The sequence below is a fragment of the Centroberyx affinis genome, unplaced genomic scaffold (genome assembly GCF_046629955.1).
Source record: "Centroberyx affinis isolate AG114_WGS23_722 - 3 ecotype Tasmania unplaced genomic scaffold, CSIRO-AGI_Caff_v1 ptg005606l_1, whole genome shotgun sequence".
NCBI lineage: Eukaryota > Metazoa > Chordata > Actinopteri > Beryciformes > Berycidae > Centroberyx > Centroberyx affinis.
In genome coordinates, this window is record NW_027282823.1 from 1 (window position 1) to 26,320 (window position 26,320).

Genomic DNA, 26,320 nt, shown 5'->3' on the forward strand with positions numbered 1-26,320 from the left:
ATGCCTTGGTCTTGACGCAGAGAAGTGTGTGTCACACAGCGTTCACACTGGCTCACCGAAGCACACACACCTTCCTGGCCTCCGTGGCCCTCGCCAGCCTGGCTGTCAGGGAGATCACACACACACGCTGTGAGTGCAGACACACACACACACACACACACACTCGCCATACACACGTGTGAGAAGGCACAATATACACACACACACTCACATGCAGATCTCACACACAGCAATAGTGACCTGGTGCGTGTGAAGAATGAATGCTTTTCTTCCCCATCTCTCTCTCTCTCTATCTCTCTCTCTCTCTATCCCTCTCTCTCTCTCTCTCTCTCTCACTCACTCTCTCTCTTTCTCTCTCTCTCTCTCTCTCTCTAGATGTGAGTCATGCCTTTGTCCTGCAGGGTCCTATCCGTTCCTGGGTTTGCGCCACAGAAAGAGGAGAAGAGAAAGAGCACTTCCTCTCTGCGCTGCGTTCTGCCATACACACTGCTGTGACGGGACAGCAGTGACAGGACTGTGACGTTACACCAAAAAGACAAAGGGAGGTTTGGCTCTCGTGTGTGTGTGTGTGTGTGTGTGTGTGTGTGTGTGTGAAAAATGACGAAGTTCAGAAAATGTATCTCAGGTTTGCTGAATTTATTTCAAACACAAATTTTCTTCTGCACCACATTAAATGACTGACTGAATGTCTGACTTTACCGCTTTCACCTTATAGTATTCTTACAGTATTCCCAGAATTAATCCTGTAATTTTTAACAAGTATCTGTAATCAGAATACATTATTTTTTTAGGTAACGTAACAGGATATGTGTACTACCCAACCCTGCTTTCAAGCAGGTGGGAGATACAAGGAATTGTAAGTCAACCAGAGACAGTTTGTTACTAGGTACTTTGTTGTTCTGCATAATATTCAAGAAAGAACAGGACAAACGTGGGATTGGAGATTTCGACAATAATTCCCACTGGATAAATACTTTGATTGGTGATGGGTGAGACAATAGTTTCTTCACAACATTCAGATAACAGTCACTCTGGCCTATTTGCAGTATACCTTGCGGCTTCAAAAATACAGCTAAATCTCCCATATACAGCAGCTCTCACACACTATCAGTCTGTGTAGTCTGAGCTCATTACTTTGAGATCAAACAAATGAAATTAGCACAAAGCCAGGAGTTCCTCTTATGACTTCCCATTCACAACAAAATCTTGAAATGACTTTGCCAATCCTGCTACCTTTCAAACGTCATGTCATGTTTATTGATGTATTTCCTTTCTTTTTAAATCAATTAGATAGATAGATAGATAGATAGATAGATAGATAGATAGATAGATAGATAGATAGATAGATAGATAGATAGATAGATAGAATCATGCTGACCTTTTCTGGTTTGTCATATTGGCTCTGCAGTTCATTATTTATTGTAATCAGATTTAGAGGCATTTATCCTGTGCAAGGTATAAAAAAATCTTTATTGATAACCAAAAATAACACAAATGTTACATTTCAGAGATTATCACTAAAGAAGCTGCATTACAACACATCAGTAATACACTTGTATGTACATTATTGCCACTTATTACAAAATATCCATGTATTCCATTCATAGAATTGGATAAAATGGCTGCATCACGTACTGTCGCTCACAGCAGATACAGTAATCAATACAAATACTCACAATACAAATAAACATATTCTTTCAACAATATGACCATATCACATGACTTACTCTAGTATTACTCACCACTACAGCTTATTAATTTATTTTGATCACAGTGACTACCTTCACACAAATCAGTGACAGCGAGTATGAAATAAATCTACATGGCAACTATTTACTAAAATGTTATGTATGTTATTCTTTTTTTTTTTTTTTACAAGCAATACAGTGTGTACACATTGAACATGATACACCAAATTAGTTGCATTTTGCGGTGCTCACAGCACCGTAGATGAGGATTCAGTTCTTCTCTTCCATCTTTGAAAGATGCAACAAAAAAATAAAGCAATACATTTGACAGTTTGAAATTGAATTATTATTATTTTTGTTATTTTCCTCTGTTTTATCAGTCATTGTGTCCATGCCTAAAGCTATTATGTGGTTATTTTTAGGGAAGCTGAAAGACAAATTATGACAATTTCTAAAGAATCCAAACTATCAAAGTATCCCTTTAACATCGGTGATGTCACAGTCTGCGATTGGCCAGGTTTGGGTTGTTGTTGTTGTTGTTGGCTGCAGACGTCAGGGCCTGCTGGTCTTTCCCAGCGGGTAGAGGAGTCTGCCCCCTGGTCTGCGGTCCCGGGCTGGCCGCCGTGCCGTTTGTCCCTTTCGGGGAGCTGTAGCCCTTCGGTTTGGGGATTCTCGTCGGTCCTGATCGTCGGAATGCTTCTAGAGGGATCTGGGGAAACGAGAAAGAAACAGTGGAGTGAGGACTGACAAAAAAATGGGTCTCTGATATCCATTGTTATTCATTAGAGACTGAAACCACTTAATTTGGGGAAATACAGAGTAAAGAAAAACTAAAAAAATAAATGGGGATTGGATTGGTTGTATGCACAAGACTTAGGCCTACTAGGTTTAGGGGGTTTTGACCACAGCAAACTCAACATGTTTCAAACATGTCAGAAGCATTATTCAGTTCTTTGAAACACATTTTAGGGGACCATGAATGACATAAAAGCATAACAAGTAATCTCTGTTTGTCCTGTTCGTCAGGCGATTGAGTTGCTTACAGAAGCTCAGTCAAGGAATGATGCAATACTGATATTGACCACTAGATGATACCAAATGATATTTTATGGACAGTATAGTTCATATAGTGTAGTCCCATCAGTCCCACCATTTACTGTATGTTTGCTGAACTACTGCTGCGCTTTGGCTCCATCCCTGAAAAGACTAATTGGAAAACAAATGTCTCTTTTCAGCTGTTGGATGTTAGAAGGAATTATCCGATAACCACAGCAGCTGAGGGTGAGACACTATAATTTTGTATTGCAGTACATTGGTTCTACTGTGTACTATTCAAAAAGATTTGTTAGCAGCACTAATGCAGAATAAGTGCAGGGAGGACCATGTTAATTGAATAGGGGACTCCATGGCTACCTTTTTGGGAATATAGCAATGTTGCATATTCCACATATGATCAGATTAATATTCCACACATATGCAGTATTTGTTAGTTACACTATTTTGTCACATGAACTGTTACTCAGTTGATTTTTAATCTGATGCAAATCATGAGCAAGAGAGTGAATAGTGATTAATAGAATCTGAAAAAAGACACTAACTTCTCCCTGGTGTATTTGTGCTGTATCATTCTGCGTAAGAGAGTTTTGTTCCAATCATTTATCTACCATTTAAATGAGGTTGCTCATGGGAAATTATTCACCATGGGAATGTATAACTCCTAATGGAAAATTTAGATTTTAGCCATCTGAACACCATTTCAAAGCTCATGAAAAACCTTTTTGAATGTCGCTCGTAACATTATTCTCAACTTTTCCCATTAATTACAAGAGTGTGAGTGTGTTGCTTAGAGACCCGTGTTTCTGGAACACAATCTGCAAAAAAAACAAAACAAAACAGATATCCTGGGTAATCTCTCCAATAAGAGTTAACATCGGATTTCTCAGATTCTGAAACAGCTTGCTGCTCCGCTTACTGTGCAATCGCTTCATAATCAAAGTGTTTACACACACACCAGCATCCTGGGATACTGAGGTAGTCCATTTTTGGATTGTTGCTTGTACAGTAGACTCTATATCCTGTTTACAATAACCCAGGTAAACTCTCTCCCCAGTTATGAGACCAGCCGGGATACTGAGGCATGTCCACTTGTAATCCTCTGTTTATTCAAATCTAAATAGGGATATTCATGATCTGGATACAATGAGTCATATAAACATCTCAGACCTTAACTGATATGAGCAATTATCCGGAATTATTGGTCTGTTCTTCCTTATGGCAAACTACACTGTCAATACTTTTTTTTCCCCAATTTCTACAGCATAAACTCATTATTCTTTACATAGTTTAGACTTGGATTCTGTTTTTTATATTGTGTTTCTCTGTTTTACTGACAGATCTGATGTAGAAGTCATAGTTGGAGAGTCTAAACAGAGTAAGTCCATTGAAGTCTGAGCTTCTCTGCTCTTTTTCAGGCTCACAGTTTGTCTGTTTCAACATGTTCGGATGAAAACAGACTGAATTAAGCTCTCTTCTGTCATAATAGCCAGCAGGCAGTTATTTTATTCAGAGTTATCAAAGGATGTGATTGGCATGTAATTTTGTTTTCATTCATAGTATTCATTATCTGGTTCTTTCATTTACCCAGCACCGCCACTGTGGCCACTGCCTTTGAAAAAGGGAATTGCATTTTGTAATATGTGCTGACAAGAGGCAGTTTTACCCAACCTCAAATTACTCCTGTAAGTGGCTGTAACCCATTTAAATTTCTATAACTGCAGCATGCGGCAGGGACTATATCTTCCATAAACCATCTTCCAACACAGACTATGACATTTTAGCTGGGGGGGGGGGTCTGTTAGAGTCAGTAATTGAAGATTTCCTACAAAGTTCATAGAACTGAAATAGCCTGATTGGGACCTTTTTACATTTAAAATCATATTAGGATTGTAATCATCTCCTTTTAGTCTGGTTTTGACTGAATAAAATATAAATGTGTATCTCACTAGCTGTTTTTCCACATCATGCCTCTTATCTTGGTTACAAAGGAAACACTTGTTCTAAATCAAAGAGATGGATGCTACTGTATGTCAAAGAAGGTTTTTGTCAGAGATCTGCTATAAATCTCTGTGGCTTTGTGAAAGTGAAACGCTTCAGTATTGCCACGAGTTTCATCACACAACTGAGGTTATTCCCACTGAACACCAAACCACTCAGCAACTGGTGTGATTCGAGAGAAGTTTTTTCCTGAAAGAGCGCTGTGATACGTTATATGTGGCTTGAGGTTTGGGGAATTAACTTTAAAATCTGCAGTGAACCATATCCTTAAATATTCATATGGGGTATAAATTTCAGAATAAGTAGGGCCTGTGCTTCAACGGAGGTAATGGGCCAGAAAATCTGTGTGGGCTCCACGTCATGGGAGCGTTGTTGATTTTACATGGAACGAGCCTTAATGTACCGCTTTGTTCTCTTGTATATCAACGGTACAGCGGGAGTTCAACTAAGCACTTCCTCTGCCCCGCGTTCTGCAATACCGGCGCGGCTGTTCCCACGGCAACCAAACACAAGGTTTGTTTTGGTGCTTGTGTCGCGGTGGGAGAGAGGCTACTCTCATAGTGCATATCCTCTCACACTCACTCACAATATAAAGGCCTTTGTTTAGAGAAAGCCTAGCCCTGCCTCCCCCATGCCGGCTTTTATTGTCCTGCCCTGGTTTTTATTGTGCCTGTCGGTCAAGGTGTGTGAATTCCTTTGGGATTATTATCATTGTGGGCAAACACAAGGAAATCCGCTCTGGCCCGCAGTGTGACACTTGATATACAATTTATCTTTCTGGCAGGGATGCAGTGTGGTAATTAGGCTTTCTTGGCTGCGCTGAATGCACATCAGAGGCTGATTTGTTCAGATTTCACCATGACATTTGGTGGGTTTTTCTTCACATTTCCCCTACAAATCTAAAGTTAACAAGCAGAAATACTAAACATTAGTATGATTATAATCTGGTACTCAGTCAACAGAGGCAAGTATCATTGCAGGCTGTACAATGAAATCCGCTTTGGCGTGCAGAGTGTCACTTGATACACATTTTATCTTTCTGGCAGGGAGAGTGTGCTGATCTGTCTTCCTTGGCTGAGCTATATGAGTATAGTTTATGAATTTGGCCCTCTGTAAGTTGGAGTAAGTATAGTGTGAGTCAGGGGGTAATTGAGGTCGCAGACAGCAATCCCAGCTGCTCAATGGTTTCTCAAGTAGTGGTCTAATGAATAGCATCTTGTTTAGCCCCTGCATCATTTTATTGCACCCAGACTACTTTGGATCCGGTTTCTCCAGCTGCATTCCTTCCCACTCAATCAATTTAATGCTTGATTTAATCATCTCCTTGTAGTGACACTGACTGTGAGTGTGTGTGAGTGTGTGTGTGGGTGTGTTCAGTGGAGGCAACACTACTTTCTTGCACCAGTTGTCTTGCTCTATCTAACTGATAGTGAGGACTACTGTTGCACAGTATTTTGGAGAGTTTGTCAGCTCTCAGCTCTGTCCACTACTGTTATAATAATGTTTGTATATCTACCTGTTCTCCATCAACCTATCAACCATTCCAGTGTTCATATCAAAATCTATTCATAATTACTGTAAATTAAGACGCTGATTAACTTAGATTTTTCAGTGGATAGATTCTTAAATATATCATTCTTCAATTTAACCAGACTATGATTTACATTTCTTCATGCTCACCAGGATTGCTGGTTCAGCTCATGAGCTGCTGGTTTGATCCACAGTACCAACAGTGCCTAAGCCTGCCAAAGTGTCTGTAAGCAAACACACATAATCCCTTGATATATACGTACCAACTTGCTGCAGCCAGGCTAACTACAATCAGCTAAATACTGTGATGCAACATAATGGGCAGTTGCTTGCATTACGTCATTGTTCTTGTATCTGTATGAACCTGCATATGAGGTTTTATGTAGTGTGCACATAAGATATTTAGATACTTACTCTAGTCTTAACCCTGACTCTCAAAACCATAAAACTACTGTGTGAAAACCCCTTAACTCAAAATTTGCTGCTTCTTTTTTAATAATTCTTTTCTTTTTCAGGACTCTTTATATTAGCTTCATTAAGACATTTATTACTATACTGCAACTGATAGAATAACCCCCCTTCTTCTCCACCGTATCTCCTCTCCTTCTCTCCCACCTCCTTCTCTTCCTCCCTTCCTGTCTTCATCTCCCAAGTCTTGTGCTGACCTTTTAGTAGAAATTAAATTTAAACAAAACGCACACATGCGGTAACTTTTCCAATGTGGGCACGTAAAACCACATTTAAAGGAATGCGTATACATGGAGAAACACCCATAATTCGGACCGATGAGTCATGTCAAAGGAGATGATTCAAGGGAGAAAGCAAAATAAAACAAGAGTTTTAGGTTACTACCCAGTGAATAGCAAGCTAAGTGAGACCTACTGCTCAGAGACCAGTGAGGTTAAGCTATCAAAGAATGTAGAGCTATTTCTCAGATCCACACAATATATCAGACCTTCTCAAGTGGCTTTTCAAGGCATGTGTCTCCTAGGGTGGTGATACCCGAGACCATTTTTTGAGCAATATCCAAGGGCAATGCTCCCATCTGACATAAGGGTCAAAAAAATCTCTTTGAATGTTTCTTGGCAAAAAGATGTTCCTATGTGAATAAAGCAATGAACAAGACTCAGCCAAGTCCAAAACATTGTCATCTACCACCAGGAACAAGAACCATTTATATCACTGTCTTAAGCCAAATGAGAATATGTCTATAGGACAGCTTTCCTCCACTTGTTGAAACAAATACAGGAATTTAGGGAAGTAATGTAATATTGACTGTTATATATTGATCACTGTGTTACCCTGCTGCCAATTCATCTACCCACTGAGGAACAGGGGACCATTTGGCTAAGTCTTGTTTATTTTCATCGGGTAATTTAGAAAGAAAATCTGTTGTGTTTGAAATCTCCTGTGACAGAGATCCCAAGGTATATAAAGTGATGTTGAACAGTCTAATGCACTTCTTGTGGCTTCTGATTAATGACGATCAGTTTGCTCTTGTCCAGATTAAATTTATACCCAGTAAACTGTTGGAATCATTTAAGCAAAAAGGTAATTGCAGGTTAAAAAAAAAGTCTTGAAAGTTTTCATGATGCTCTTTGTTTTCATTAAATTGTAACCATATTTCAATAATATATTATTGTAACCGTATTTCAATAATACATGAATGTCCGTTGGAGAAGAACGACTCCGTAATTCCACAAAAGCTTGCGTTTTGGGGAAATACAAGGTTCTCATCCAACAGCAGCTTTCTGTTAGGAGCACCACTCTACGGTTTAAAGGATCTGAGCAGAGTTTCCATTGTATCATTTTAGAGAACTCCAAGTTCAAATCATGCTGGTTTTCTCTCTCGGTCACTGGGTTTCTGTGCTCTGGATGTAAGGAGAAACGATGACATCAGCCTATGATTTTAACTCAAGCAAGCAAACACATGTCAGAATCCCCGAGCTTTTTTCTCTTGTTTTCTTGTAAAAGTTGAGCATGAGCACAAAGGTTTTTCAGACAACTCTTCTTGTTGGGTATCATTTAATTAGGTCTAACAAAGTGTTATTTTTTAACAGTTTTTTCATATTCAAATCTGAACAAGTGACTGCTAATATTTTATGACTACACAGAACCCTGTAATATAAGAACATTGGATTGAAATCTCAAGTGTTAAGAAGTTACTGAACATGCACCAAAAATCAAATCAAACAAGTGATTGCAATCTGATAATATGTTCCTCAGATTGTTATTTTTAATTTTAAACATTCAAAACATGCTGGATTTAGTGAATAAATGAAATAGGCAAGCATGGATGACAAACTAAAACATAAAACTTCTTTTTGCACACTTTAATATTCAGAAAATCAAACAACTTAATCAAAATGCAAGATCTGTAATATGAAATATAAAAAGAACTGATATGATACATCAGTGTGAATAGTCTGACTACATGGCAAATTTACCATTGAGTATAATACAGTAAGTGCACATAAGTTAAAACCTGGTGTAATGTCAATTTTTCTAGTGCTTTCAAAAGGTATTTTTTTCTCATGCATGCAAACCTTTGTTTGAACTTATCAAACAGAACTAAGCAAACCAACCTAAGTAATAAACATCCAAACCCCTGTATAAGCTCTCTATAAATCAAGTAAAACAGACATTTAAATGCATCAGGGTATAATGTCAAGGCACTGAGGGCAGTTAATTGGGCAAAGGTTGAGTTGGATCTAATGGACAGGATTCATTAACAAAGGATGGGATGAAGGGTTTTGAGGAGTATCGGGTCAATCATAGGCATTACTTACTGTAATTTGTGATGGCCTTTGGATTGGGGTGGAGGTGGGCTTTATCATGATGCTACTTGTGATTTTGCTGTTGACTTTGGCAGCAGGGGCACCGCAATTGGACATCACTTGAGTCCTCTGCTCCTGGAGCCCAGGTGTGTGGCAGGGACTCAGCGTTTGTGATGGACTGCTGATGCTCTGAATGAAGGGGCTCCCTAAGTGAATGTGAATTTTGTTGTCCTCTGTGGTGATGACATTTGGCCCCGTACTGTTAGACCTCTGGACCTGCCAGTTGCTCTGCCTCTCGGGGGTCACGCGGAAGACAGCGTGACCTCCTACAACCTCCACCGGCTCTGTGGAGAGGGACCGGTCCGGGGTGCCTGTTGTCACCGACACAATTTGAATAGGTGACATGGCTCTGTCCGGTGTCACAGAGCCAGAAGAGTCTGGGGTCATCGCTCTGGAGTAAGTGGCCATAGTGAAAGGTGATAGGGCCCTATCAGGTGAACATGGTCCATCAGAGATTGGGGAACCTTTAGATTTTGTTGTGGGGGAAATAGATTTTGCAGTGGGGGATATGGATGCATTCTGGATGATGGTAATTCTCTGTTTGGGTGGGCCTCCACTTGTGGGTATGACAGCAGTGCTGGTGTATGACTGGGCGTTTTCTGTGGTTGGGCTGGTGATCTCTAGCATGGCTGTGTTGTGTCCATGGTCAGGAGTCACTTTGATGTGCAGAGGCTGCCCAGGACTGTGGGTCAACACCACATCTCCAGGCTGGACATGGTTTCCATTCTGCCGCGGTTGCACTTTACCATTCACCTGATGGGAGCTCTCTTTGTTCTTAAGGAAGGGGACACGGGCTCTTCTCATGTTGTTGTTTAGGTTGTTTACATTATTGATGAGTGAGGGGCTGCATTTGGAGAGCTGAAGCTCATTGCTGTAATTAGCGTTATCCTCAGGTTCACTCTCATCATATAGTTTTCCATTCACCACAGCACGTTCCAGTGGTGCCATGCTCTTGCAGTTGGGAGACAGGAGGTCAGGCGGTTCTGTCTGGACTTCCTTGGTGGAAACATGCAGGTCTGAAAAGCGTCTTCCATTCATGCCAGGACGCAGACTTTTGCTAAAGCGTCTGTACCTCTCAAGCTCTCGTGTGAGAGTCTCCATTTCTCTGGCCAGCTCTTTGTTTCTGACCTCCTGCTGGGTCAGTTTTCTTTGCAGTGTAGAGTGGTCATTTTTCATGCGGCAAATGGACTCCTCTGTTCCCATGTATTCATGGATCTTCTCTTTCAGAGCTGCTACCTCTCTGGTCAAATGACTGGACTTTGCCTCCTCTTCCTTCAGGCGTTTATAGAGGACATGCTCTTGGTTGCACTCTTTCTTTTCAGCCAGTTGGTACATTGAAAGTTCTTTTCTGGATATTTCCAGCTCCTCCATCAAGGCCTTGGCTCTCTCTTGTTCATTGGAGAATCTTTTCTCCAGTGACTCCAACTCCTCAGTCTTTAGTAGGTCACCTTCCACCACCTTCATGTCTTTCAGTTTGCGTCTAAGGCGCTCAACCTCCTGTGTCAAATCCTTGACTTTGTTGTCCTCTTGTTGGAAGCGGTTGGCAATGGGTGTTTTAATGTGTTCCTCTTTAGCTTTGTTCCTCATGTATTCTCTTTCTACGGTCTCTAATGATTGTAATCTTTTCTTCATCATACTGACCTTAGACTCCAAATCTTTGCTCTTTTCTTCCTCAGCCTTCAACTTGGCCTTCAGTTCATCCCTGTCCTTCGTAGCACCGCACATTTTATCCTCCAGTTCAGCCTTTGACCTCAGTGCTTTCTTGCTCTCTTCAATTAGCTTCTCTGTGACTGATGTAACTTTGTCCTGTTCAGCCTGAAGTTTTCCAGTGCTGTTTTGGACCTTGTTCTCCATCTGCTTTAGCTTCTCTGCCATCGTCTTCCTTTCATCCACCAGCATGACTGTCAGTGTCTTTAACTTGGTAAGATCTTCCTTCAGTGTCAACTCTGTCTTTGCCAACTGGCCTTCAGCAGCCTCCAGTTCTTTGACCCTGACTTTCAAGACTTCCAGCTCACTGGACAGAACCTTTGACACAGTCTTCTCCTTCTCCATGTTGCACTTGAGTGAGCTACATTCCTGTTTGCTCTTGCTGAAAGCATCCTCTAGTTTTTCTAAGTCCATAATTCTGTGGTTTAATTTATCAACTTCAGCCTTTAGGCTCCGGCTTTGGCTGGCCTCTTTCTCCAGTTTCTTGTTGAGATCCCTGCACTGGTCCTCCATCCTGATTAACTCTTCATCCTTTCCCTCCATTTCAAGAACCCTTTTCCGTAACTCTTCAACCTCAGACATGAGACTGGAGTTTCCACACTCACCGCGGCTAATTTTGTCCCTCAACTCCTGCAGTTCCTCCTCAGCTCTGCGCAGAGTCTTGTTGGTCTCCTCCAGCTCATCAAGCTGCCTGCTGAGAGTGGACAGTTTCTGGCGCAGCTGCCTGCTCTGGGCATCTTCACTGGTCAATTTGGCAGTCATGGCCTCTTGTTCCTGGTGGTATCGACTGGCTTGGTCACGCAGCTCGCTCTCCAAGCGAAAGACTTTGTACTCCTCTTCCTGTAGACGGGCATTAGCGGAGCTCAGCTCCTCCTGGGCTTGTGAAGCGCTGGCGCTCAGTTCCTGGACCTTAGCCGTCTGTTGGTTCAGCTGTTCAGTGAGGCGCTGCTGTTCATCCACAACCATCAACGCAAATGACTTCAGTTTTGTCAGCTCCTCCTTCAGGTCTGTGACCTTTTTGTTGTTCTCTTCCTCCTTTCGTTCTTGGTAGGCCTTTTCCTGATCAATCAACAGCTTCAACCTGTAAGAAATGAAAAAAAATAATAATAATAATCATTTGCATGTAGAAAGAGCATGAAAAAAGAACAAATATGACACCAAATTTCCAAGATTTTCATTTTCACAAAGTTGTTACTTTTCCACTGTAATTGCATTTAGTTGTTCACTATTTACACTACTTTACATTTTCCATGAAATATTTTAATTATTTTTCAATGAATTTTGGAGTAACACAACTTTAAATCATTGTGAGACTTAAACTGTCATGTTTTTTGCTTGTGTTTTATATGAAAGGTGCTTAAGAAACTCTACACCCCCACTGTCATTACCCATTGGGCCCACTCCTCCAAGCACTGACACACCATAAACACTGTTATTTTCCCTACATTTCTGAAAGGACTAAAGGTTTTATGTCATGGAAAATTTAACACATCATAAAAAGCATTACTTTAACTCTCTCAGGTTGGTAGTCTGAAATACCTCTGGTTACATTTTTTTAGTTCCCTTGCTGCCAATTAATTCTCATATGGTTTGGAAACTTGACATACTGTTGTAAATATTGGGCCATGAGTTTAACAATCAGTGAATTTGAAAATGTTTCCATGATATTTGGGGTTGTACTATGTGTACTATAAGACCTGTTATATCCTCTGTGAAATGGGAAAAAAGACAATGAAATACCAAGTCAGGGGAGAGACCCAGCTGTGCTTTTCTGTTCTCTTAATCCCTGACTAAATGTGCTGTGCTGGAGTGCCAAATGTTGATGTTGACCTCTGTCTAAAAATGACTCTCTCTCTAGACAAAGTGAGACATTAGAGAGTACACTAACTTTTTAGCCAGTCAGTTCTTTGATGAACTTACTATTGTGTAATGGTAAGCAGTTGCAGTTTTGCCTCTGTGTATCCCTGTACCATCTATCGCACAAACTGTGTGTTAAAAGTGTATAGCATGCCCATTGTGTAATGAATAAACACTTAGTGCAGAGGTCAAATGGCTAGAGTAAGTCAAGATAAGTCGCTGCACAAGGGTAAGTCAAAGAAAGAGTTTAAAATCAAATATATCAGTGTATTTCTTTAAGACTGCATCATTCCTCTTCATCTCCAAATGAGGAGAGTTAGTGCATAGTGCAAGAGACGGTGTCTATACAGTTTTGAGTAAATCTTTTTAATCCATACCTGCCAAAATTAACCTATATAGACCACAAATTCAAAGGCAGTCTTACTCAAAAATCATAAAGAATATCCCTATTTACATTTTCACAACTAATTCTATATTTGCCAAAGCCAAGATGGGGCACAAATTACTCAAATGATGTCAATGTACAGTGCACATGTGCCCATGGACGCATATGCAGTTGCAGCGCATAAAGTACAGTGTGTAGCTGGGGTCACTGCGTCTGGCACATGCATATATCACCGGGCCAAAGTGCCTTCAGCGTCAGGGGAGGGGATGTTATGACTGCTGTGTGTGCAGCTGCCAGGCATTTCCACACAGATGGCCCACTGGCATGGAACAATCCTTTAATTAAGGGGTTCCTCTACTACTAACCCTCCTCCCCTTACCAAAACCACCACCACCGCCACCTACCCTCCCTGGTTTTTTATATTTTTTAAAGGAATTCCCCCTGCTTCCAAAGGCAATTACAGTCCCACAGAGTTTATACAGAAACACCCCCCTCCTCCCTCTCTCCCTCTCAGGGATCACTAATTCCACATGTACACTTCAGTTGAAGGGCATGATGTAAGTGCGGTAGGGTGGGTCACTCCTCAGCACTAGTGTGTGTCATTTCTCTGTACTTCAGTAGCTGCTACGGGATGGGTGGGGGTAGGGGGGACACATGTAAATGGATCCATGTGCTGCAGTTACATCCAGACTGAACAATTGGTAACACTCAATAAAATATTTTAAGGATATTCATAATAATTTCAAATTAATTATTAGTGCGGTTAGGGTGGATTGTGGGGATGTGGGATTTTGTTGGCTTGTTATAAGAGCTTCTAAGGGCTAATAAACTATTATAATCCATTATGGATTAGGCTGTAAGTATTACCGAACTTTCTGCATTCATTTTGATATAAGATATATATCCAATTTTAACACAAAATACACTTCTCACAAGGGTAAGCCATTCAACAAATGTATAGTCAGAGTAGTTAGGGACAACATATCTTTATAACAAAGCATGTGTTGCTATTCAGGCATCTTATGCATTATTATTATTATCAATACATCTTGTTAATAGCACATCTAATTGTAAAAGTACCACAAGGTAGAAATTGCCTGGTTCTTATTTTATGTCAGTAAAACACTTTGTGTTTCTCTTACTACTTTATTGAATCTGGTTGAATATTCCAGGTGCACAGAATTTTTTGTACAAATTGTTCTGTCTAGGATGTGTTGGTTTGACCCCTGCACTTATTATATATTGGCTGCTAGACATGTAGATACACTAATTTACTACTGTTTTACTTTTTGCAAGTACTCCGGATAAGAGTGTCTACTGAGAAATAAGTCTGCCTTATCTAAACACATGCATGTGTTGAAAAATTACATCTTTTTTAAAAGTGGATGGTGTATCTAGAAACACTAAGTTGCTGAGTGAAACACTTATAAGAGAGGCAGGCATCTCTCTTGCGAACATAGCTTGTCCCTGTAATCGCTGTTTACCCAATCTCTTATCTTAGTCCCCGCTGTTTTTCTAGTGATGTCATCAGCCAGAATAGAATGAGAAATGGACTTTGGACTCTCGTAGGACAAGCAAGTCTGGCTACCCCCCCTATTTCAAGTGAGTACTTCTAAGTGCTGGTAATGGATATAGATCCTGTATACCACATGTAAGGGCACTTTCCATCAATAGAGGCAAGTCCTTTGAGAGGAAAGGGCATGGACAGTATGCCTACACACACTAATCACTTGACATATGAGTTAAATCACCCCCACCCCTAAAGGGGGCTATAATTTTACTAGATTCCCTGTGTATTTTGTGGGACATGAAGAGACCAGATCAGTTAATCCAGATCAGTTGCTCCTAAACTTTTTCACATCAAGGACACACACATAAATGTGCATTTGGCCAACAGTGCCACATCTGAGAACAGTTTTGCTGTTAGATATAATTTAGTACAGACTTGCATGTCTGTCTGTACTGTAGATGGGGAGACAATGGACAGAGTGAAACTTAGGATAAGAATAGGCATTCTTACACATTCTGTCATTCTCCCGACCTCTGGTAAAGAAAATAATCCTGTAATTGAACTTATACTCATTTTGGTGAGGAATGCAAGCTGACCAGCTTCCCTTTAGTAGAAGTCAGTAGAACAAGCTATCACTTGCTTTCAGAAAATGTACAACTACTGTAGCTGATCTATATATCATTTTTTCCACATTGTCTCAGGGTCACATGTCAGTTGTTAGAAAGCAGCCCTTATGCAGGGGTTCTTACATCTTAAAAGAGCATTATTTTGAAGGAACAAAATTCAAAGTAATACACAAAGAGCTGGTTACATAATAATTTCATGCGTATCATACAGTACAAGGCACCTTACAGCCCACACAGCAGCTTATACAACTTATGTAACAGTCACCAATTTCAGGCTGGTTTCCCCCAAAACGGATGCACGACCACCACAACTAGTTAATGTGTTATGGAAAAGTCCCTATGTCAGCAACAGAAAACGGGCACAGATGGCAACTAACTCCCCATTTAACATGACCTTTACACCCATCCACATACTATTTGGAGGGGCTGATTTAGTGGCTAAGGTGGATGTCATATGCTCACACGATCTAATGCAGTAGAAATGCCATTAAAAAAGAAACATCCAATTGGGAGTAGTCAGGCAAGCTAACAAGGGAGTCACAACTGCCAGCCCCAGCGCACCATTATAGCTTCACACAGGGCTTCCCTCTCTTTACGTGGCTCCTGAAGCTGGAAACTGTGGCTCACCCACCACTTAAAGCTGTGTTACACGTTCCATATGTCAGGGCCGCTGTGCCATTTCCTAACCACGCGTGATTAGGTCATGTATGTACAGACCGATATATCCCACACATGTACACACTGACCACCTCCGCTGCAGAAGAGATTTGTTGATAGCGGACCGTATGTCTTCATGTGTGACGGAGTTTGAAGGAGGGATGTTGATGGATGCAGTGCATGGACTGTAGTTAAAGTCTACACAGGCTAAGTGATATGCCCCCAGAGTGCAATCAGCTTGTATATAATATGTAGGACTGATATTTATTAACTTCCCGGTACTGTTCACTTCATCATGGAGTGGTCTATGGCAAAAAGAGCCCTAGGTTTCACTAACCTAAAACTGCTTAAGTTTACTTTTTTTTGTGTAAGAATTCATTCCAAAACGCTGTATATCCATTTTGGAAATAGTTTGCTACCTGAAATTAATCAGTAAGTATTTCAACACCACAGATGATTCTTTCCTCAAAAACATAACTAGTTTTGTATGCAAAGCCAGGTCTAAAGATGACTCCTAACTTCAGCAGCAATCCAGAATATGTTTTACTTTCATGCCAGAAATCATTTTATAAGAGTAGGCATTTGTTTTTTTTTCAAATGGTGGATATCAGATTTTGGAATTAAAATCCTCATTTACTCCACAACCACAGACTATCAGTGAAGGGAAGAGCAAATAAAACTGATAATAATGTGTCGTCAAACATACTTAAGACCTTCAGATGCCAAAATACCTCTTAGGTGCCATGCTGATAAATCATGGAATGTACGTACATATTGAACAAATAAACACCAGATGATATGCGTAGTTTCTGTCGGACTGTATGTCTTGAACTGTCCTGTTGCACTGTATGAGAGATATCGTTGTCCTTGTACAGTACCAGGCATTTCAGTATCTCCTATTAAATTCTAAGTTGTCAGTATGCCCAGACAAATTCCTGTACATTAATTGTATATTGCCAAAAAATTGTTGAACTAGACACCTCTCTTTCCTCCTAGAATGAAGAATTCAAGCTGATTTCAGCCTCAACACTCAATGGTTTATCTCTGCTAAAACTTACGATGACAGATCACTTCAGCATTTTACAATAGTTCCCTCTTGAGTTTCTGAATAATAATAAAAAGGTATTTTGACATTTCTTTATGTATAATATCATATAAAACTAAACGAATAGCGGAATTAATCACAGATCTAAAAACACTACTGCTGAGTCATTTCTCAACAGTTCCCCCGTCATTTTATAAATAAATGAATGCAACAGATTTAAATGGAATTTAAAACATTTGTCAGATTTGTTCTAATACCTATAACTATTTTTCTACTTTTAAAATGCTGACTTTTACTGACTTCAAAAAACATGATTTTAATGAGTTTCATAAACTTTCCCGACTCGCTTGCTTTCCAAGATCTGAATCTCAAACTTTTCAATAATAACTCAACAGTAACTTCACAGCAAAAAGCAACTCTGAAGCCAAACGGATTCTTTTTTCCTTTCAAGAACACAATGAAACTTCTGCATTATAAACCGTTTACAAGTCAAGACACCAGCATAAAGGGATGCTGTCCTGAACATCTGGTCTTCCTTGAGCCTATCAACACATCACCAACTGTTCCGAAACTTTCTTCCCCAAACTTTTGCGGTTAAGTATCATTTTGCCTACCTGTGCCAAAGGTCTTCCCGGCTTCACTGCCATAAGCTCATTATCTTGCCGTACCACACTCAGCACTCAACTCTTCCTCTGTGTGTGTGTGTCTCTCTCTCTTAGTGGCTGTAATGTGGGCATTCCTGCAGTCAGACCAAACAATAAGGGATGTGCTCCCTGCCTATGGAGCATTACATCATCAGCATGTCCTTATATGGAGCTATGCATTGCAGAGGCTCGCAAGAAGGGGGTGTGTGCTCGCTTGCTTGTGTGTTAGTCTGAGTGTGTGTGTACATGTGTGTATGCCTGAGCGTGTGTGTGTGAGAGAGTCTCCTAAAGTAACTGTTTAACTAAAGGATGTGGTAGAAAGGGGGAAAGGTGTTTCTTGACGTATGTAACGTGTGAAATATCTGCCCGGTCTGTCACTGCTCCGGAGGCAGGGCAGTAGGTGAGGAGAGACACGCAGTTCGAGTTACAGTATTTCCTTCTGGCTCTTGTCAGCTTAAGGCATTTATTCTGCCGAGCAAGGAGGAAAAAAGAATCCGCTTGTCTGCATGAGAGCTTAATAAGAAATTCTTGGATGAAGATTTGTAATTGAGACCAATGGAGCAGAACAAGAAAAGACATGTAACACATATCTGTGGCACGTGAAAACATATACAGTATATCCACAGCCCACACCTAAGGGGATCCCGTGACATTTTGACAGTTTCACTGAAATGGTTTGTTAGCAATACCATTCCTGATTGAAACCAAGAACCGCTACAAGCTGCTAGCTGGCGGCTAGCGGAATGCTAACACTGCGAACAAGCTGTTTTAGGGAAACTGAAGGAAAAAAACAACAAGAACGAACAACCAACTAGTTACCAAGTTATCTCTCTGACATCAATATTAACACCCTTCTGTAAGCATAAACCTTCTTTAAATCTTTCATTATTCAAAAAAAATAAAATGTTGTTTCGGAGCATATCCCTGCTCAGTCTTGGTGATATTTCTAACATGCTCTCTTTATCACCCTGCCAGGCTCCATTTTCACCAGGGTTTTGTAACTGCTCTGAAATTGATTATTCACAGTGAGGTTTGGTGCAGTCTCACTATACATTACAGTGTCAGAATCTCTTCCCTTATGAGGAAGGTCAGGTAGTTTAATATCTTACTTCTGGTGTTAAAATACCTTAAAACTAATTGCGCCACAAACAAAATAATGCATTTTTATACGCCAGCGTAACCAAGACCGAAGCCAGCACACATTGTGTTTTATCAGTGGCACATTGTTCAGTCGACAATGTCTCGACCTTTACTTCAATTATCAGCCTCCTCTTACCTCACTCATACATTTGTCATTAACAGTAACAATACAGGTGGTGACTTTATCTATCGAAAGGCCTAACATTGTACGTCATCCATTGTCATATGATAGGAACTAATTTTATGGAGATTTTTCAGGTTGGTTATTAGGTTAGTTGCTGTCAGCTGTCAATGTCACTATTGTGCTGAGGAGAATATGCTGTTTGTTCAAACAATGGGGCATTGATGCAGGAACATATGGACAACTCAGGTAGTGACATAAGTAAGTTTAGCGCAATGGGAACAATGCATGACATACAACAGGAAAGTAGACTATACATGCAGTATACATATACGATACATATAACTCCATAAACACAAAAGACCATTCTATCACTATGTACTTTCAGGCAGTGAGTTGCAGCATTAAGTGAGTCCAGCACTGCAAGGGAACAACAAGAGCAAGACTCTTCCTGTCTCCTGCCCACCACATAAAACATGTCATGGCTTCACAATGGCTGAGGTCACTGTTACCAAATATTACGAGTACTGCCAGCCGAGTGAAGGAAAACAGAGATTTGCTGAAGTAAGATATGTTCTGTATTCCATAGTGGTTTCTCACTGAAGTTAAAGCTGCACTAGGCAAGAATTTTATGTAAAAATACACCCGATTTATGAGCTTAAATCACGAAGTGGGGCTGTAACAGAAAAGAGCGTCCCATCCCCACTAACTGAGACGCACAAAGATGATGTCACAAAGATGACGGCCACTTCCACCTGTAATGGGACCAGCTTGAAAACGAGATGATACATCTCAAGGGGTTTATCCTGATATAATAAAATTTCATACAATGTGAATCTAGTCTACAGTATATACACAGAAGAAGTGACATCTCATATAGCAAATTAATACTGTATCAGTTTAGAATCAATGTTAATGCACCAACACAACTAACATGTTGAAACATAGCATTGATTTGAAAATGGATTGACAAAAATCAATGCTATTTCTATTCTAATTCAATCACTGATTTAACATCAAATTAACACTGAAACAGTATAAAATGTACTTTACTGAATTACGCACAGCAGGAGTCTCTAGTGCAGGCTCTGATAACGACTAGTCAGTCTACAGCAGGACTACCAAATTACATGGGACTTTTCTATTGGTGTTGCTGGACTCACCGCCGGCCCACAGGTCGACATCCTGTACTCCAGATGGCTGGTCCAACCCTGAATGCAGCACAGGAGGAGGTAATATGCAGCCCAGTGAGATAAACAGGTGGGTACGATGCACTAGGGTGCAGGTTCAACCCTCAATGCCTTTTATATTTTCATGTTCAGAAATGTTAACAATTATAAGCTGATGAATGTAAGGTACAAGCATTGCAGTTCTTGCTCAAAGTCAATCATCAGTAGTTTGAATACTTAAATAAATAAGCTGATGAATGAAGCATGTGAGATCCTTGACTAAAATGGGTTGGTGGTTCAAATTCTACACTTGTAGAAATAAGATGATGAACATAAATGCATCCAAGCTCAGAAATAGCTTAGTAGGATAAACAGCTGCCTTGTCCCTGACAGTCTGAGTCTTGCTTCAATCCCTGATGGAGGTGAAAAGTTATTGTTGCAACCAGTCTGTAATGTCTTTAACCTGACTGGTAAAGACACTGTCTTACAGAGCAGAGATACTGGCCGCTCCAAAGAAATACACAGCATGTACACACTGATCCTACAGGCAGATCCAAGGAAATACACGACAACAGACAGGATGCTGTCAGGAACGTAATACATATGGAATGTCAGCCTAAGCCTTGAACCCAGAACATCAAAATTCACAGATTGCTGTCTATCACTTTGAGCCACTGGGTCATACTGGTTATGAACCTGTTTTCTGAGAGCTTTTCAGTCTTTCCTCTAGATGCTGTATCAAATGCAAGACCTCAGTTACTTTGTGTATCTACTTATCTCAACTTCTGAACTGAATGACACCTTGCTATCTGAGTTGAAATGGTCATAATCCAAAATTAATAACAGAACTGGAATAAACTTGTGTAAGGACACAAGACGAGTTCATCAGGAGCCAAATTCAGGTCAGTCTCAGTCAGGTGTGGAATTTATTAAGTTTGGTGAGTAGATAACTGCATTTTCATTTAGTTACCTTTAACAGCAAAATACAAAACTGTCTCCTAAACAGCAGCTGGCAGGTGCTCTGTTATATGATTTCATTACTTTTTGCTCCCATTCCGTCCAATGTGCAATGTTGCATATAGTGCAGCTTTAAAGACAAAAGTCAAAATATCAGGACCATTCCAAGTCACTAGTGCTACTGTCATGTCTTTTCTGCTCTTGGAATTGCAGTGGAGCATGACAATAAAGATGGGAGAGGGGTGATGGCACACACCAAATGTCATGGGTCACATTTGAATCCACAAGCATCTGGTAGGCATCTGGTAGGCCAACGTTTTATGTCCAGAAATGATGTAACAGAGATGTTCCATCCTAAACTAGATATACTGAACAGGGTGAAGCGATAGAGTTTTCTAGACACTCCATATGGTAATTGTCACATGTGATGTTGACAGTTGAGGCCACGGGGCTCAAGGCAGGATGAGGGAGGACAACCAGGAGGACAACGGTTGGGCGTCCTGCCCAGACAAGAAATCATAGCTCTGCCCTCTCTCTCTCTCTCTCTTTCTCTCTCTCTCTCTCTATGTCTCTCTCTCTCTCTCCTCACTCATATGAACCAATTCCAGTAACAATTTGAAAGTGTGACAGTTCGATTGTTTGGAGAGGTTTTTTCCTGAAGCACTCTGGGGTCTTTAAACTAACATTGTAATGCTTTGCCATAAGGCCATGGGAACTGTAATGCACTCTTGGGTAGAACTGGATTGATTTCAGGCAGTTCAAACTACAGCATTTCACAATCTGTAGTTATAATGTCAAGCAGTCCAGAAACTGTCCGCCGAGCTTTGGTTCTAAATTGTGATGTATTTTGGTTTGTGTTCTCTCCCATTTCCCTGCAACAAACTGTTTGTTCTTGGAACAAACAATTCGGTCATCCAAAATTAGATAGTCTATTTCTGAATCTGGACATATTCAGGGCCTTGAGTACTGTACACTTGAACCAGATGTCGGGGATCAAACGCAAGAGCGGCCACACAAACATGTTTGCTGTGACAAGCCCCTGCCAAATGACAAATAGTGGTGGGATGAAGATGTATTATGTAACGTCTCTGGGATGACTATACCGCTGACAATTCACAGAAGAATGTGGAGGTCCGGGCTTCGGTTTGGATGAGTAATGCGTGCGGTTCGGCAGCACAGTTTCCTCGGTCGTTAGATCCTGAGGCCCGGTCTTCCGGCATGTTCCCCGTGTCCCCATGTCGCGACCCATCAAACGCACTCTGCGAGTTTTCATCTGAACTGGAACTTTCTGGAAATTCCAAGCGTGTCAACAGTACTCGATTTCCATGCAAACTGCGCAATAATGACAACAAAAACATGGTCTACACGGATGGACGGATTGATCTGCTATGTTGGTCTCCAAAGCAGCAAGATGATTTCTGTTTGGAGAAACCATTCCCAGTCCAACTGTGACCTACTCTCCTCAGACTTCAAAAAGACTTGGCTTTTTACATTTAAGGTTATGTGAGTGAACACATGATATAGGATACCCTGATTTCTGTTACTTATACCATCTATGACCAAATGTGATGAAAAGTACAGCTGTCATATGTAACGCATCCAATAGCTGCTTATGTGTGCAGACCACAGAACTTAAATGAATAGAACGGTCCTTCAACTGTTTGTCATGGTACTTTGGCTAGCATAAAATGGCGATTATGGGATTTTAAGGGTTGGTTGCTATGGTGACAATGCAAGTCTGGGCATTAAGGCCATAAAGTGTGTTACACTTGCTTGAGAACTGTGCAGATGTGTTGGCAAACTGTCAAAACTCAACTGAAAGCTAACGTTAGCGACAAGGCTAATGTAGCTTTATCAAAGACTGTACTTCTCTCTCTCTCTCTCTAGCACTTCTAGTCAACATTAGCATGTCAGCAATCCATGGCAGCAAGGAGACAGAGGAGCCCCTTTGGTTCTTGCTGCAAAACCTCGTGCCTGCAGCGACTTGCCGTAAGTCGGTTTGTTCGGAAGCTAGCCCAACGGTACACATGAAAATGGCCGCCGCTCCGACCATCCTGGAACGTTGCTTTGAATGGGAATGACCGTTCTATCCATTCAAGTTCTATGGAGCAGACTAAGACACCTATGTTGGCGTGTGTGTGCATGCATGTTCATGTGTGTGTGTGCAATGACTGATAGCCTACCTGATATCTAGTATGGATCTGATATCCCATTAATGTCCAAACCAGATGAAGACTGTAGCTGTCACAGAGTGCAAGGACTTGTCATAGGAGTGCTGTGTGAGTGAGCAGTCTGTCTGACACACGTTAGTATGTGTGTTTTCTTTCTTATTGCCCCGAAGCAACCTGGGAGTGTGTGTAAGTGTGTGTGTGTGCGCACTACCTGAGGCCTGTTTTCTCGCAAGGTACTGATCAACCGTCTGCATGTAGCCTGCAACAGACAAAGACAGACTGTCGCCCCGTGCAGTGTGTGGTGTTTTTCTGTCTGTGTGTGTGTGTGTGTGTGTGAGATGGTGTGTCTGAACTGCACTGGGAATCAGGTGCAGATCAGACACACCATCTCTCCGCAGCTGTCACAGACAAGGCCTAGTCTTGCCCTTATACACTCAGCGCTGTCTGAGGGAGCAGGCTGTCTGACGCACACATGCTTGTGTGATATGCACAGCCCAGGGGCTGATTACCTGACATACATACATGACATCATCCGCTTGTAATCAAATCCATATGTCTCCTCTCTCCCTCTCTCAGCCTATCTCTCTATCTCTCTCTCTCAAATTCTTTTTATCTCTTTGTTTGTTTTTCTTTGCTCGTTCTCTCTCTCTACCCCCCCCTCTCTTTCTTCCCCTTTGTCTTTCTCTTTGTTCTCTCCCTCATATTCTCTTTCTGTCTTTACCCACTACTTCTGTTTTTTTTTTTTTCTCTGTCTCTCTCTCTCTCTCTCGTCTCTGATCTCTGCCCGGGCCTCAGCATGGGCTCCGCCGTTAAAATGGAACGTGGGTTTGATTGCCAGGGTGAAAACTCTTATGTGGATGCATGCTGCCCTTTTAAGGCCAAAATCAGCGTTTATGGACGTTCTCTGGCTAAACACCTTTTTGTTCGTTGTTGTTTGTGTGTTGTACAGTCCGAGCGGTTGTGGATGGCTCCTAGAGGTGGACCTGATTTCTACCAACTCTTTCTATTTTCCCTCTTTCTCTCTCCTGTGTTGTCTCTCTCTCTCTCTCGCTCTCTTTTCTTTATGCCTCCATCTTTATTTCATAATTTCATCTCATCCTGTCTTTTCAACGTTTCCTTCCCTCTGTCTTAGCCTGCACCCCCCTCCTACACACACACACACACACACACACACACACACCACACACTAAGTTTGCAGGAGAATGTGTGTGACCGGGGACCATTGACCTTGTGGCACAAAGTGTGTGTGTGTGTGTGTGTGTGTGTGTGTGTAGGAAGGTGAGGGTGGGGGATGTGACCTTGACCTCTCCTCTCTCCTGTCTGCCAGCAGTAACCCTCAGGGAGGTTAGTAGCAGTGTAGAAATATGTCTGCTACCCTCTTAAGGGAAAACTTTGACATTTTGGATTTTATTGGGTTATTTTTCTTCACCAGGCACTTGTCACTCACAAAAGCTTCTACATTCTACAAAGTTTCCACATATTTTTTAATCTTGTGTTTTATCTTGTTTATTGCTGAATACCTGTTAAGACCTGCAGAGTAACTTTTGTCCTGCCTGTACATTGCCGTTTTGCACATGTCAGCTGCTGTTTTAGTCCTAGTTATTGTCTTTTTAGTTTTTTATCTGTATCAGAAACCTATAGCCAAAGCCATAGGTTTTAGAGTCTTGCTGCTCAGATTAAACACCTTTTGTCGTGGTCTAAGCTGCATGTGGTTCTCACAATCGTGTTTTTTATTGAATATCCCATTTCCTGAGTGCAACTAACGTGTCGCCAGCTATTGTGTTTTATTTCAATTTATGATTTTATTTGTTTTTTGTTTTGTTTTTTGGGGGGGGGGGGTTAAGAGTGCTTTGTATTTTGTTAAGTCATTAAAGACTCATGTGCAATAAAAGATTTCTGCTCTCCAACCTGTAGTTCTTACTTATGGTTTTTAGAGAACCTCTTAAGGTTCCCCTCTCTCATTCAGGATGAGGATACTACATATAGAAATATCCAACAGCACAGGCAATCCATGCAAAAGCCAGTGTAGAATTTCACAAATGAATGGATAGATTAGTTAATGGGTAGAGGTTCCTGAAGACTGACATTTTGTTTTTAGCCGACTCCAGCAATGGGAACAAAAAGTTCCCTACACAACTGCATAAGATACACGTCATCACACCATAGAGCGATACCACTATCACATTATGGGCAGGAATCAAACATGCACCTTCAGATTGAAGGGCTGGACCAGGAGGACAGGCTGCAATTTACAGACTAATAACAGCTATTTCCTAACAAAGGATCACACTTATAGTGAGTGAGAAATTAATAGAGCACGAGTGTGTGTGTGTGTGTGTGTGTGTGTGTGTGTGTGTGTGTGTGCAGTCGATGGGGCAGGCGTGCGTCTGCTGCCATCAATTGGTACAGCTGATAATCATTACCTCTCTAGCGGTTTGGACTTTGATGTAAATCGCAAACACTTAAGGAGGATGTTCCGATGGCTGTTTTCACAGACGTGGTGCGTTTCAAAGCCCGAGGCCACGCGTAACCACCAGCCATTACATGTATTGTGAGAACTTGGCACCGGTCGGCCTAACATAATGGATCATAGACTGCAAACAGAGAGGTCCCCCGGTGTGGCAAAGTGCTGTTTCAAAGCCGAGCCTTTTGAAAAACATGCAGATTGAAATGAGCAGCAACTGATCCAAAAACACCCTACATATGAGACACCTCTTTCAATCCGTGTTGTATGACTGTCAGACGCAGCTGCTGATGTTTCATTGCTTACAGGGAGAAACGATCATGTTCCTCCATTTCGGCTGTGTATCAAACAACTTTCAGAAAAACTCACTGAGAAAACGTTACCATGGAGGAGACAGACATAATTTTAAACGATATTCATTGAGATTCTGCCCTTTTTAGTTGAATCTTTACTTTTTTAGTTGTTTGATTTGATCAAGATTTTTAAGTCCTGCTGTGGGGTTTCCAACATCCAGGCTTACCTGCAAACTCCTCAATAAACTTCTTCCCTTACACCTTGATTTATCAAAGCAGTTCAACTTGGAACAGAGCCAGACTCTTGCTATTAACTGCATGGCGGTGATAGACTTGTTATTTGAAGTATCTGTAAGCTTGAAGCCACATTTACACAATGAGCAGAACAATAGAACATGGATCTTGTAACTTGGCAGCAAAGTGCACAGGATGAAGGGAAGTGATACACACGTGCACGCGTACACA

General features: G+C 41.1%; 1 protein-coding gene across 3 annotated transcripts in view; it reads right to left on the reverse strand.

Moving 5' to 3' along the window:
* Nucleotides 1–1,679: 1,679 nt before the first annotated feature.
* filip1l (filamin A interacting protein 1-like) overlaps nucleotides 1,680–26,320 on the reverse strand; it is a 48,405-nt gene continuing 23,764 nt past the window's right edge. For 2 of the 3 annotated variants that reach the window (XM_071547024.1, XM_071547025.1), the window contains 2 exons: nucleotides 9,062–11,897; nucleotides 1,680–2,397 (listed from right to left, as the gene is read on the reverse strand). In XM_071547024.1, the coding sequence (XP_071403125.1) occupies nucleotides 2,185–2,397; nucleotides 9,062–11,897 (3,049 nt within the window). In that variant the 3' untranslated portion in view covers nucleotides 1,680–2,184. Of the gene's footprint in view, nucleotides 2,398–8,537; nucleotides 11,898–17,510; nucleotides 17,632–26,320 lie in introns of those variants that run through there. The other variant, XM_071547026.1, reaches the window with a different exon arrangement.